The sequence below is a fragment of the Pongo pygmaeus genome, chromosome 3, assembly GCF_028885625.2.
Source record: "Pongo pygmaeus isolate AG05252 chromosome 3, NHGRI_mPonPyg2-v2.0_pri, whole genome shotgun sequence".
Lineage (NCBI taxonomy): Eukaryota > Metazoa > Chordata > Mammalia > Primates > Hominidae > Pongo > Pongo pygmaeus.
The window spans coordinates 110,468,217-110,484,051 of NC_072376.2; the positions used below are offsets into that span (position 1 = coordinate 110,468,217).

A 15,835-nucleotide genomic window follows, 5' to 3' on the forward strand; every position below is an offset into this window, starting at 1 on the left:
GTCTAAAAGAGCACAAACAGACAATCTAAGGTCACACCTCAAAGAACTAGAGAAACAAGAACAAACCAAACCTAACCCCAGTAAAAGAAGGGAAATAACCAAGATCAGAGTAGAATAAATGAAATTGAAACTATACAAAAGATAAATGAAACAAAAAGCAAAAAGATAAATAAAATTGATAGGCCATTAGCAAGATTAACCAAGAAAAGAAGAGAGAAAATCCAAATAAGCTCAATTAGAAACAAAACGGGAGATATTACAACTGACACCACAGAAATACAAAAGATCATTCAAGGCTACTATGAACATCTTTATACATAAAAACTAGAAAACCTAGAGGAGATGGATAAATTCCTGGAAAGATACAACCAACCTAGCTTAAATCAGGAAGAAGCAGATACCCTGAACAAACCAATAACAAGTAGTGATATTGAAATGGTAATAAAAACTTATCAAAAAAAAAAAAGTCCAGGACCAGAAGGATTCAAAGCTCAATTCTACCAGACATTCAAAGAAGAATTGGTACCAATCCTTTTGACACTATTCCAAATGATAGAGAAAGAGGGAAACCTCTCTAAATCATTCTATAAAGCCAGTATCACCCTAATACCAAAACATGGAAAGGACATAACAAAAAAAGAATACAAACGGATATCCCTGATGAACATAGATGTAAAAATCCTTAACAAAATACTAGCTCACTGAATCCAAAGACACATCAAAAAGATAATCTACCATGATCAAGTAGGTTTCACACCAAGGATGCAGGGAAGGTTTAATATACGCAAGTCAATAAATGTGATACATCACATAAACAGAATTAAAAAGAAAAATCACATGATCATCTCAATAGATGCACAAAAAGCATTTGACAAAATCCAGCATCACTTTATGATGAAAATTCTCAGCAAAATCAGCATACAAGGGACATATCTCAATGTAATAAAAGCCATCTATGATAAACCACAACCAACATAATACTGAATGGGGAAAAGTTGAAAGCATTCCCCCTCTGAGAACTGGAACAAGACAAAGATGCCTACTCTCACCACTTCTATTCAACATAGTACCGGAAGTACTAGCCAGAGCAATCAAACAAGAGAAAGAAATAAAGGGCATGCAAATTGGTAAAGAGAAAGTAAAACTGTCACTGTTTGCTGATGATGTGATTGTATACCTAGAAAACCCTAAAGACTCCTCCAAAAAGCTCCTAGAACTGATAAAAGAATTCAGCAGAGTTTCCAAATACAAAATTAATGTACACAAATCAGTAGCTCTTCTATATACCAACAGTGACAAGCTAAGAATCAAATCAAGAACTCAAACTTTTTACAATAGCTTCAAGAAAAATAAAATACTTAGGAATATACCTAATCAAGGATGTGAAAGACCTCTACAAGGAAAACTACAAAACACTGCTGAAAGAAATCATAGACAACAAAAACCAATAGAAGCACATCCCATACTCATGGATGGGTAGAATCAATATCGTGAAAATGACCATACTGCCAAAAGCAATCTACAAATTCAGTGCAATTCCCATCAAAATACCAACATCACCCTCACAGAACTAGAAAAAAAAAATCCTAAAATTGATACAGAATCAAAGAAAAGCCCACATAGCCAAGGCAAGAGTAAGTGAAAAGAACAAACGTGGAGGCATCACATTTCCTGAATTCAAACTACACTACAAGGCCATAGTCACTAAAACAGCATGGTACTGGTATAAACACAGGTGCATAAACCAATGGAACAGAATAGAGAACTCGGAAATAAACCTAAATACTTACAGTCAACTGATCTTCGACAAAGCAAACAAAAACATAAAATGGAAAAAAAAAAAACACCCTATTCAACAAACGTGCTGGGATAATTGGCAAGCCAAATGTAGGAGAATGAAACTGAATCCTCATCTCTCACCTTATACAGAAATCAACTCAAGATGGGTCAAGAACTTAAATCTAAGATCTCAAACCATAAAAATTCTAGAAGATAACATCAGAAAAAACCTTCTAGACATTGGCTTAGGCAAAGATTTCATGACCGAGAACCCAAAAACAAATGCAAATGCAATAAAAGCAAAGATAAATAGCTGGGACTTAATTAAACTAAAGAGCTTTTGTATGGCAAAAGGAACAGTCAGCAGAGTAAACAGACAACCCATGGAGTGGGAGAAAATCATCATAATCTATACATCTGACAAAGGACTAATATCCAGAATCTACAACAAACTCAACCAAATTAGCAAGAAAACAAACAATCCCATCCAAAAGTGGGCTAAGGACATAAAGAGAAAATTCTCAAATGAAGATATACAAATAGCCAACAAACATATGAAAAAATGCTCAGCATCACTAATGATCAGGTAAATGCAAATCAAAACTACAATGTGATACCACCTTACTCCTGCAAAAATGGCCATAATCAAAAAAATCAAAAAATAATAGATGTTGGTGTGGATGCACTGAACAGGGAACACTTTTATACTGATGGTCAGAATGTAAACTAGTACAACCACTATGGAAAACATTAGTGAGATTTCATTAAAAACTTAAAGTAGAACTACCATTTGATCCAGCAATCCCACTACTGGTTATCTACCCATAGGAAAAGAAGTCATTACACGAAAAAGATACTTGCACACGCATGTTTATAGCAGCATAATTCACAATTGTAAAAATGTGGAACCAACCCAAATGCCCATCAATCAATGAGTGGATAAAGAAACTGTGGTACATGTCTACAATGAAATACTACTCAGCAATAAAAAGGAATGAATTAATGGCATTCACAGAAACCTGGTTGAGACTGGAGACTATTATTCTTAGTGAAGTAACTCAGGAATGGAAAACCAAACAAGTTATGTTCTCACTCATATGTGGGACCTATGCTATGAGGTAGCAAAGGCATAAGAATGACACAATGAACTTTGAAGACTCAGGGGGAATGGGCGGAAGGGGAAGAGGAATAAAAGACTACAAATTGGGTGCAATGTATATTGCTGGGACGATGGATGCACCAAATCTCACAAATCACCACTAAAGAATTTATTCATGTGACCAAACACTACCTGGTCCCCAATAACCTATGGAAATTAAAAAAAAAATTAAGTGGCAAAACAAATGGACCAATACAATACATAAAATAGTGTAATACATATACACACAAATATGTTGATAATCAAATTAAACATAAATCAATTGATACTACAATTAAACACAAGGTTTACCAGACTGAATTTTTAAAAATCAGACATGTTTAGGGTTTATATTTCACTCTTGATTTTAGATTTTGTCAAATATTCTATAAACTGAGTCTTAGTTATACCTATAGGTAGTTTTAAATTGTCAACAAGAATAGCAAATTTACTGAGTCCTTACTGTGTGCCAGAAGATATTCAAAGTGTTTTTTGATTCACTTAATACTTGCAACAACACTTTTAGGTATGTACTATTATGATCTTCATTTTACTAAGCACAAAGAGTTTAAATAACTTGCACAAGATCAGTGGCAGAGCAAAAAAGGATATTCAAACACTCTGAGTCCAGAGATCATGCTAATAATCACTGTGCTAGGCTTCTCAATATCTACAGTGAAGAATAAATACTATAATTCTGACTGGGTGTGGTGGCTCACGCCTGTAATCCCAGCACTTTGGGAAGCTGAGGCAGGTGGATCATGAGGTCAGGAGTTCGAGATCAGCCAGACCAACATGGTGAAACCCCATCTCTACTAAAAATACAAAAATTAGCCAGGCATGGTGGCGCGCACCTGTAATCCCAGCTACTCAGGAGGTTGAGGAAGGAGAATTGCTTGAACCCAGGAGGCGGAGGTTGCAGTGAGCAGAGATCGCACCATTGTACTCCAGCCTGGGTGACACAGCAACACTCCATCTCAAAAAAAAAAAAAAAAAAAAAAAAAAAAAACCTATAATTATTTTTATCTAAATGTCAGGTTACTAAGAATAATGAACTGTTAGTACATTTTAAACAAAATATAGCAGAAATATTCTAAAAACTATTAACATTCATGATGGATTTAAAATATACTTACATCAGCACTTAAAATAGTTAAGATGATAAATTTAATATTATGTTTTTTACCACAATTAAAAATATATACTGGGCATGGTGGCTCACCCCTGTAACCCCAATGCTTTGGGAGGCAGAGGCAGGGGGATCACTTGCGCCAGGAGTTCAAGATCAACCTGGGCAACAAAGTGAGACCTTGTCTCTACGAAAAATTTTTTTAAAATAGCCAGGTATAATGGCCCATGGCTGTGGTCCTAGCCACACAGAAGGCTGAAGCAGGAGGATCACTTGAACCCAGCAGGGCAAGGGTGCAGTGAGCCATACCTGTACCATTGCACTCCAGCCTGGGCAACAGAGTGAGACCCTATTTCAAATACATATATGTGTATACATATATATGTACACACACACATATATATGTATTTGAAATATATATACACACACATATATGTATTTGAAATATATATACACACATATTTATTTATACTTATATCAGACTAAATGAACAATAGAAATTAAAGACAAATATCAAAGGTTGATGACAGATAGAAACTCAAACTGAAAGTCTAGAAATCTAGCAATCTAAAAAAATTAATTTAGAGTACATGTAGGTATGTTAAACTTGTTTTTATATTTAATGTTCTTAAATTTAACGAAAAATAAATTAAATTGACAGAAACTAGAGAGCTATTTTGAGGAGGCTATCAGATACACTACTGGGACCTGTGGGAGCAAAATATAATAAAAGAAAAATGTGTGTAAGTTAATGATACGTGAATAGGAAGGACTATGATGGGTCTGAAATTTTGCCCTACTACAAGTTAAAGTTACAAAGGTGACCTGCCACAGTTTCACAGAAAAATGCAAAACTCCTGAGTCAGAGACAAAGGACTTTATTCCTCATGGCATAAAAAACAGCATGAGAACAGCACACTTGCATCAGTCCTCCTTGCCCTAAAGTCTTATTGGGGACAAGGCAGATGGGGCAAAATAAATACCAGCACACAAAATGGGAGAAAAACTGTGAGTTCTGGGAACGTGGATCTTTTATAATGAGCAGTAAGCACACCTTTTGCTGAGGAGGGAGACATTGTATCTTTGAAGGCTGTTTGCTGTACAATCATCCTTAAAAAGAAGGTGCAAGCAAAGGTGTGTAGAAACACAAAACACACAGAGAATTGTCTCTTAATGATAAAAAAAAGAATAAAAATAGATGTTTACACAGAATATAAACTTATTTGAGCACACTTACACAGAAAACCCTCAGAAAAATAAGTTTTAATAAACATTAAAAACCTGAAAAAAATTAATATCTAAATTATAAGAATTAATCCCACAAATATAAATTTTATGTATAATAAAATAAATAACAATTCATGTATCAGCAATTAAGGGTAACAGATTTCAAAGTAGTTATATAACAATTCTTACCTTTAAATTGTTACACATATTTTTTCTGGTTTGCTTTTCATTGTTCCTGCTATTGTTGTTCTCTTAAAATCACACTATACATCTTAAAACTGTACTACACAAAATTCAGTTATTACTTGTACTGAATTGAAATATGAATCTCTACAGTTTTCACCTATTGGTCTTGACAGAATCCCATATGTAGTGCCATTCCAAGATGGCCGAATAGGAACAGCTCTGGTCTGCAGCTCCCAGTGTGATTGAGGCAGAAGGCAGGTGATTTCTGCATTTCCAACTGAGGTACCTGGTTCATCTCACTGGGACTTGTTGGACAGTGGATGCAGCCCACAGAGGGCAAGCTGAAGCAGGGCAGGGCATCACTTCACCCAGGAAGCGCAATAGGTTGAGGGATTTCCCTTTCCTAGCCAAGGGAAGCCGTGACAGACTGTACCTGGAAAATTGCTTCACTCCAGCCCAAATACTGTGCTTTTCCCATAGTCTTAGCAACCGACGGACCAGTAGATTATCTCCCGTGCCTGGCTCGGCAGGTCCCATACCCACAGAGCCTTGCTCACTGCTAGTGCAGAAATCTGAGATCTACCTGCCAGGCTGCAGCCAGCCAGTGGGAGGGGTGTCCGCCATTGCTGAGGTTTGAGTAGGTAAACAAAGTGGCCGCGAAGCTCAAACTGGGCACAGCCCACCGCAGCTCAGCAGGGCCTACTGCCTCTATAGACTCCACCTCGGTGGGCAGGGCATAGTGAAACAAAAGACAGCAGACAGCTTCTGCGGACTTAAACGTCCCTGTCTGACAGCTCTGAAGAGAGCAGTGGTTCTTCCAGCATGGCATTTGAACTCTGAGAACGGACAGACTGCCTCCACAAATGGGGCCCTGACCCCCATGTAGACGAACTGGGAGACACTTCCCAGTAGGGGCTGACAGACACCTCATACAGGCAGGTGCCCCTCTGGGATGAAGCTTCCAGAAAAAGGATAAAGCAGCAATATTTGCTATTCTGCAATATTTGCTGTTCTGCAGTCTCTGCTGGTGATAGATACCCAGGCAAACAGGGTCTGGAGTGGACCTCCAGCAAACTCCAACAAACCTGCAGCCGAGGGACCTGACTGTTAAAAGGAAAACTAACAAACAAAAAGGAATAGCATCAACATCAACAAAGAGGACATCTATGCCAAAACCCTATCTGTAGGTCACCAACATCAAAGACCAAAGGTAGATAAAACCACAAAGATGGGGAGAAACCAGAGGAGAAAAGCTGAAAATTCTAAAAACCAGAATGCCTCTTCTCCTCCAAAGGATTGCAGCTCCTTGCCAGCAACAAAACAAAGCTGGGCGGAGAATGACTTTCACCAGTTGACAGAAGTAGGCTTCAGAAGATCAGTAATAAGAATCATTAATAAGCTTCTCTGAGCTAAAGGAGCATGTTTGAGCCCATCACAAGCAAGCTAGCTAAAAACCTTGAAAAAAGGTTAGACGAATGGCTAACTAGAATAAACAGTGTAGAGAAGACCTTAAATGACCTGACAGAGCTGAAAACCATGGCACAAGAACTTCATGATGCATGCACAAGCTTCAAAAGCTGATTCAATTGAAAGGGTATCAGTGATTGAAGATCAAATTAATGAAATAAAGTGAGAAGACAAGTTTAGAGTAAAAAGAAACAAACAAAACCTCTAAGAAATATGGGACTATGTGGAAAGAATAAATCTACCTTTGATTGGTGTACCAGAAAGTGATGAGGAGAATGGAACCAAGCTGGAAAACACTCTTCAGGATATTATCCAGGAGAACTTCCCGAACCCAGCAAGGCAGGCCAACATTCAAATTCAGGAAATACAGAGAACACAACAAAGATACTTCTTCAGAAGAGCAACCCCAAGACACATAATTGTCAGATTCACCAAGGTTGAAATGAAGAAAAAATGTTAAGGGCAGCCAGAGAGAAAGGTCGGGTTACCCACAAAGGGAAGCCCATCAGACTAACAGCAGATCTCTCAGCAGAAACCCTACAAGCCAGAAGAGACTGGGGGACAATATTCAATATTCTGAAAAAGAATTTTCAACCCACAATTTCATATCCAGCCAAACTAAGCTTCATAAGTGAAGGAGAAATAAAATCCTTAACAGACAAGCAAATGCTGAGAGATTATAAGAGTCTTATAAGAGCTCCTGAAGGAAGCACTAACCATGGAAACAAATAACCGGTACCAGACACTGCAATAAAATGCCAAATTGTAAAGACCATCAATGCTAGGAAGAAACTGCATCAACTAATGGGCAAAATAACCAGCTAACATCATAATGACAGGATCAAATTCACACATAACAATAGTAACCTTAAATGTAAATGGGCTGAATGCCCCAATTAAAAGACATAGACGGGCAAATTGGATGAAGAGTCAAGACCTACCAGTGTGTTGTATTCAGGACATCCATCTCACATGCAGAGACACACATAGGCTCAAAATAAAGGGATGGAGGAAGATTTATCAAGCAAATGGAAAGCAAAAAAAAAAAAAAAAAAAAAAAAAGCAGTGATTGCAATCCTAGTTGCTGATAAAAACAGACTTTAAATGAGCAAAGATCGAAAGAGACAAAGAAGGCCATTACATAATGGTAAAGGGATCAATTCAACAAAAAGAGCTAGCTACCCTAAATACATATGCACCCAATACAGGAGCATCCAGATTCATAAAGCAAGTCCTTAGAGACCTAAATTAGACTCCCACACAATAATAATGGGAGACTTTAACACCCCACCATCAATAGTAGACAGATCAACGAGACAGAAGGTTAACAAGGATATCCAGGACTTGAACTCAGCTCTGCACCAAGCAGACCTAATAGACATCTACAGAACTCTCCACCCCAAATCAACAGAATATACATTCTCCTCAGCACCACACTGCACCTATTCCAAAATTGACCACATAGTTGGAAGTAAAACACGCCTCAGCAAATGCAAAAGAATAGAAATCACAAAAAACTGTCTCTCAGATCACAGTGCGATCAAATTAGAACTCAAGATTAAGAAACTCACTCAAAACCGCACAACTACATGGAAACTGAACAACCTGCTCCTGAATGACTACTGGGTACATAACAAAATGAAGGCAGAAATAAAGATGTTCTTTGAAAAAAATGATAACAAAGACACAACATACCAGAATCTCTGGGACACATTTAAAGCAGGGTGTAGAGGAAAATTTACAGCACTAAATGCCCACAAGAGAAAGTAGAAAAGATCTAAAATCAACACCCTAACATCACAATTAAAAGAACTAGAGAAGCAAGAGCAAACACATTCAAAAGCTAGCAGAAGGCAAGAAATAACTAAGATCAGGGCAGAACTGAAGGAGAGAGAGACACAAAAAAACCTTCAAAAAATCAATGAATCCAGGAGCTGGTTTTTTGAAAAGATCAACAAAATTGATAGACCGCTAGCAAGATTAACAAAGAAGAAAAGAGAGAAGACTCAAATAGACGCAATAAAAAAATGATAAAAGGGATATCACCACTGAACCACAGAAATACAAACTACCATCAGAGAATACTATAAACACCTCTACACGAATTTTGAATTGCTGAATTGACCAATAACAGGTTCTGAAATTGAGGCAATAATTAATGGCCTACCAACCAAAAAATTTCCAGGACAAGAAGGATTCACAGCCGAATTCTACCAGAGGTAAAAAGAGAAGATGGTACCATTCCTTCTGAAACTTCCAATCAATAGAAGAAGAGGGAATCCTTCCCAACTCATTTTATGAGGCCAGCATTATCCTGATACCAAAGCCTGGCAAAGACACAACAAAAAAAGAGAATTTTAGACCAATATCCCTGATGAACATCAATGGGAAAATCATCAATAAAATACTGGCAAACCAAATCCAGCAGCACACCAAAAAGCTTATCCACCAAGATCAAGTTGGCTTCATCCCTGAGATGAAAGGCTGGTTCAACATATGTAAATCAGTAAACGTAATCCATCACATAAACATAACCAATGACAAAAACCACATGATTATCTCAACAGATGAAGAAAAGGCCTTCAACAAAATTCAACAGCCCTTCACATGTAGGGAGACCCCCTGAAATTCTTGCTATGGGATAAAAGATGAAATGCTCCTGATTATTGTAAATACAAAATTGCATGCAGGATTGTGTAAAGAAAATGCCAGGTTGGGCTGCCAGAATGAGCCAACAGTGTGTGATGTACTTCCCCCTGCAAAGAGCCTATGAACAGATGTGCAGTCAGGGAGGTTTCACATCACCAAGATTCCTATCCCAGAAAAGCAGATGTTCATAGCTCTGGGAATGGAATGCGACCCTTATGGAGAGCCTATAAACGTACGCATGAAGGGCACCTGTTCATATGGATAAGATAGGGCTATAAACACCCTCATCTTGCCATGGCTCTTCTAGGCCTTTTTAGGGTTTAGACATACTCCCCTCTGAGAATTTCCGTTCTAACCAGTTGTCTAGTTTCAGGTCCTGCTTCTACGGATTGTTCGTAATCAGCTTTTGCTGCAACTGTTACTGCTGATTAATATCTTGCTAATCATAAGTTATGGAAAGGCTGTGTTTCTCTTTTAAGGCTCTGTTAGGAATTGCTGATGCACACACTATATTGTAAATTCTTATTTCTGTATACTGTACTTCTGCATACAGATGTTATATTAAAGAATTACTTCATCCCCATGTGACCATCTCACCTCATAATCAAACGACCCTAAATCTCTCACTAACCTACCCCTGCCCTCACTAAACTTAATAATAAATGCTGGCACATCCAGTGCATTGGCAGCATTGCAGGACCAAAAGACAGTGACCCTCCTGGACCCAGCTTTCACTATTTTGTGTGTGTCTTTTATTTCTCGACCTGCCGATTCACCTGGGAACAAAGAGACAGTCCCATTTCATTGCAGGCTGCTAGCCAGATCCCACAATATTCATGTTAAAAACTCTCAATAAACTAGGTATTGATGGCACATATCTTAAAATAATAAGACCTACTTATGACAAAAACACAGCCAGTATCATACTGAATAGGCAAAAACTGGAAGTATTCCCTTTGAAAACTGGCACAAGACAGGAATGCCCTCTCTCACCACTCCTATTCAACATAGTGTTGGAAGTTGTGGCCAGGGCAATCAGGCAGGAGAAAGAAATAAAGGGTATTCAATTAGGAAAGGAGCAAGTCAAATTGTCCCTGTTAGCAGATGACATGATTGTATATTTAGAAAACCCCATCATCTCAGCCCAAAATCTCCTTAAGCTGATAAGCAACTTCAGCAAAGTCTCAGGATACAAAATCAATGTGCAAAAATCACAAGCATTCCTATACACCAATAACAGACAAACAGAGAGCCAAATCATGAGTGAACTCCCATTCACAATTGCTTCAAAGAGAATAAAATACCTAGGAATCCAACTTACAGGGATGTGTAGGACCTCTTCAAGGAGAACTACAAACCACTGCTCAACGAAATAAAGGAGAACACAAACGAATGGAAGAACATTCCATGCTCATGGGTAGGAAGATCAATATCATGAAAATGGCCATACTGCCCAAGGTAATTTATAGACTCAATGCCATCCCCATCAAGTTACCAATGACTTTCTTCACAGAATTGGAAAAAACTACTTTAAAGCTCATATGGAACCAAAAAAGAGCCCACATTGCCAAGACAATCCTAAGCAAAAAGAACAAAGCTGGAGGCATCATGCTACCTGACTTTAAACTATACTACAAGGCTATAGTAACCAAATCAGCGTGGTACTGGTACCAAAACAGAAATATAGACCAATGGAACAGAACAGAGCCCTCAGAAATAACACCACACATCTACAACCATCTGAACTTTGACAACCCTGAGAAAAACAAGAAATGGGGAAAGGATTCCCTATTTCATAAATGATGTTGGGAAAACTGGCTAGCCATATGTAGAAAGCTGAAACTGGATCCCTTCCTTACACCTTATAAAAAAAATAATTCAAGATGGATTAAAGGCTTAAATGTTAGACCTAAAACCATAAAATCCCTAGAAGAAAACCTAGGCAATACCATTCAGGACATAGGCATGGGCAAGGACTTCATGTCTAAAACGCCAAAAGCAATGGCAATAAAAGCCAAAATTGACAAATGGGATCTAATTAAACAAAAGAGCTTCACATGGCAAAAGAAACTATCATCAGAGTGAACAGGCAACCTACAGAATGGGAGAAAATTTTTGCAATCTACCCATCTGACAAAGGGCTAATATCCAGAATCTACAAAGAACCTAAACAAATTTACAAGAAGAAAACAACCCCATCAAAAAGTGGGCAAAGGATATGAACAGACACTTCTCAAAAGAAGACAGTTATGCAGCCAACAGACACAAAAATTGCTCATCATCACTGGTCATCAGAGAAATGCAAATCAAAGCCACAATGAGATACCATCTCACACCAGTTAGAATGGCGATCATTAAAAAGTCAGAAAACAGCAGATGCTGGAGAGGATGTGGAGAAATAGGAACACTTTTACACTGTTAGTGGGAGTGTAAATTAGTTAATAGTTGTGGAAGACAGTGTGGCGATTCCTCAAGGATCTGGAACTAGAAATACCATTTGACCCAGCAATCCCATTATTGGGTATATACTCAAGGGATTATAAATCATGCTACTATAAAGACACACGCACACGTATGTTTATTGCAGCACTATTCACAATAGCAAAGCCTTGGAACCAATCCAAATGTCCATCAATGATAGACTGGATTAAGAAAATGTGGCACATATACACCATGGAATACTATGCAGCCATAAAAAAGGATGAGTTCATGTCCTTTATAGGGATATGAAGCTGAAAACCATCATTCTCAGCAAACTAACACAAGGACAGGAAACCAAACATCGCATGTTGTCACTCATAGGTGGGAATTAAACAATGAGAACACTGGGACACAGGGCAGGGAACATCACACACTGGAGCCTGTCGTGGGGTGGCAGCCTGGGGGAGGGATAGCATTAGCAGAAATACCTAATGTAAATGATGAGTTGATGGGTGCAGGAAACCAACATGGAACATGTATACCTATGTAACAAACCTGCACGTTCTGCACACGTACCCTAGAACCTAAAGTATAACGAAAAAAAATAAACAAAATAAAATAAAATCATAATTTAAAAAATAGAATCCCGTATGTCACACAGAACTTTCTCCATATTAGAAGTTTTCCATTTTAAAACCAATTGTCTGGTTTATTCTCCCTAAGTCTTTACTTCTCTATATTAAGCATCTTCATTTTTTTCAAATGTTCTTTGTGCTACATGGTTTAAACTTATGTGCCTTCACCATTCTGATCACCATCCCATGAACACATCCCCAGAGCATATTTTTTCAAACGCTATGTTTTTCATCTCTAGAAATTCAATTTGTGTTTTTTATTTCTGCCATTTCTCTATTATGTAATATGTTCAATATTTCTCCTACTTTCCTTAACATATGGAACATGGTTATAAAAACTATTTTACATCCTTTTCTATTAATTATATTATAACATGTAATTTCAAGAGAACCCTAAGAGCTTGATATCAACATAAAGAATATTATTTTGGTATGAATGTATTACCTGATAATCAGCAGGTCCAGGGGTAGCACAAGCTTCTTTCTGAACCCAGAAGAAAGTCCGAGGAACAGAAGAACCAAATGCACTTTTCTTCTGTTTCTTTGAGCAGATGTTTCTAACACTGGCAATTATAGTATTGTTCAAGATATTATAAAATCCAGGACCTAAAATTATTAAAAGTATCATATATAAGAATAAGCATGCTTTTATATGCACCTTTTGAACTGAGTAATTTTTAATTAAGGGTTTTTTCTAAATTAAAAACCCTCACATATTTCTGGCATAAATGTAAAATGGCATAGTTGCATTTTAAAATTTGGTCAAATTTTTACACAGTTAACATATACTTGCTGATATGGTTTTGCTGTGTCCCCACCCAAATCTCAGCTTGAATTGTAATTCCCACAATTCCATGGAAGGAACTGTCATGGGAGGAACCTAGTGGGAGGTAATTGAATCAAGGGGGTGGATCTTTCCCATGCTGCTCTTGTAATAGTGAATAAGTATCACGAGATCTGATGGTTTTAATAATAAGAGTTTCCCTGTACAACCTCTCTTCCCGTGTCTGCTGCCATGTGAGACATGCCTTTCACCTTCTGCCATGATTGTGAGGCCTTCCCAACTATGTGGAACCATAAGTCCATTAAACCTCTCTTTTGCATATTGCCCAGTCTTGGGTATGTCTTTTTTAGCAGAATGAAAACAGACTAATACAGTAAATTGGTACCAGTAAAGTTGGGCACTGCTGTAGATACCCGAAAATGTTGAAGCAACTTTGGAACTGGGTAACAGGCATGGGTTGGAACAGTTTAGAGGGCTCAGAAGAAGACAGAAAAATGTGGGAAAGTTTTGAACTTCTTAGAGACTTGTTGAGTGGCTTTGACCAAAATGCCGATAGTGATATGCACAATAAAGTCCAGGCTGAGGTGGCCTCAGATGGAGATGAGGAACTTGTTGGGAACTGGAGCAAAGGTGACTTTTGTTAGGTTTTGGCAAACAGACTGGTGGCATTTTGCCCCTGTCTTAGAGATCTGTGGAACTTTGAACTGGAGAGACATGATTTAGGGTATCTGGCAGAAGAAATTTCTAAGCAGCAAAGCATTCAAGAGGTGACATGGGTGCTGTTAAAGGCATTCAGTTTTATAAGGAAAGCAGAGCATAAAAGTTCACAAAATTTGACAATGTGATAGAAAAACAAAAACCCATTTTCTGAGGAGAAATTCAAGCTGGCTGCAGAAATTTGCATAAGTAATGAGGAGTTGAATGTTAATCCCCAAGACAATGGGGAAAATGTCTCCAGGGCATGTCAGAGGTCTTCATGACAGCCCCTCCCATCACAGGCCTGGAGGCCTAGGAGGGAAAAGTGATTTTGTGGGCCAGGCCCAGGGTCCTGGTGCTATGTGCATCCTAAGGACTTGGTGCCCTGCATCCCAGCCACTCCAGCCGTTGCTGAAAGGAGTCAACATAGAGCTCAGGCCATGGCTTCAGAGGGTGCAAGCCCCAAGCCTTGGCAGCTACATATGGAAATTCCTGGATATTCAGGCAGAAGTTTGCTGCAGGGGTGGGGCCTTTATGGAGAACCTCTGCCAGGGCATTGCAGAAGGAAAAGGTGCAGTCAGAGCCACCACACAGAGTCCCTTTTGGGGCACCACCTAGTGGAGCTATGAGAAGAGGGCCACCCTATTCCAAACCCCAGAACTGTAGATCCACTGACAGCTTGCACCATGTGCCTGGAAAAGCTACAGACAAAACACCAGCCCATGAAAGCAGCCGGGAGGGAGGCTGTATCCTGCAAAGCCTCAGGGATGGAGATGCCCAAGACTGTGGGAACCTACCTCTTGCATCAGCATGACCTGGATGTGAGACATGGAGTCAAAGGAGATTATTTTGGAGCTTTAAGATTTGACTACCCTGCTGGATTTCAGACTTACATGGGGCCTGTAGCCCCTTTGTTTCATTCAATTTCTCCCACTTGGAATGGTTGTGTTTACCCAAGGCCTGTACCCTCATTGTATCTAGGAAGTAACTAACTTGCTTTTGATTTTACTGGCTCATAGGTGGAAGGGACTTGCCTTGTCTCAGATGATACTTTGGACTGTGGACTTCTGAATTAATGCTGAATGAGTTAAGACTTTTGGGGACTGTTGGGAAGGCATGATTTGTTTAGAAATGTGAGGACATAAGATTTGGGAGGGGCCCAGGGTAGAATGATATGGTTTGGCTCTGTCCTCACCCAAATTTCATCTTGAACTGCAGCTCCCACAATTCTTATGTGTCTTGGGAGGAACCTGGTGGGAGGTAATTGAATCATGGGGGTGGGTCTTTCCCGTGTTGTTCTCATGATGGTGAGTAAGTCTCACAAGATCTGATGGTTTTAAAAACAGGAGTTTCCCTGCACAAGCTCCCTTCTCTTGTCTGCTTCCATGTGAGATGTGCCTTTCACCTTCCACCATGATTGTGAGGCATCCCCAGCCATGTGGAACTGTAAGTCCGTTAAACCTCTTTCTTTTGTAAATTGCCCAGTCTCGGGTACGTCTTTATCAGCAGCATGACCATGGGCTAATACGCTTGCCATATGACCAGATATTCTATTTCTAGGTATTTTCCCAAAAGAAATGAAAAGAACCCAAGTGTCTATCAGCTGATGAATAAGTAAACAAAATGTGCTACACCCAAACCATGGCATACTACTCAGCAATAAAAAAGAAAGACAAACACAACAATATAAATGTTTCTCTAAAATATCATAAGTAAAAAAAGGC

General features: G+C 38.7%; 1 protein-coding gene across 4 annotated transcripts in view; it reads right to left on the reverse strand.

Annotated features, from left to right (window-relative positions):
- STPG2 (sperm tail PG-rich repeat containing 2) overlaps window positions 1–15,835 on the reverse strand; it is a 786,467-nt gene that overhangs the window by 594,999 nt on the left and 175,633 nt on the right. For all 4 annotated transcript variants that reach the window (XM_054485711.2, XM_054485708.2, XM_054485709.2 and 1 more), the window contains one exon: window positions 13,077–13,237. In XM_054485711.2, the coding sequence (XP_054341686.1) occupies window positions 13,077–13,237 (161 nt within the window). The remainder of the gene's footprint in view (window positions 1–13,076; window positions 13,238–15,835) is intronic.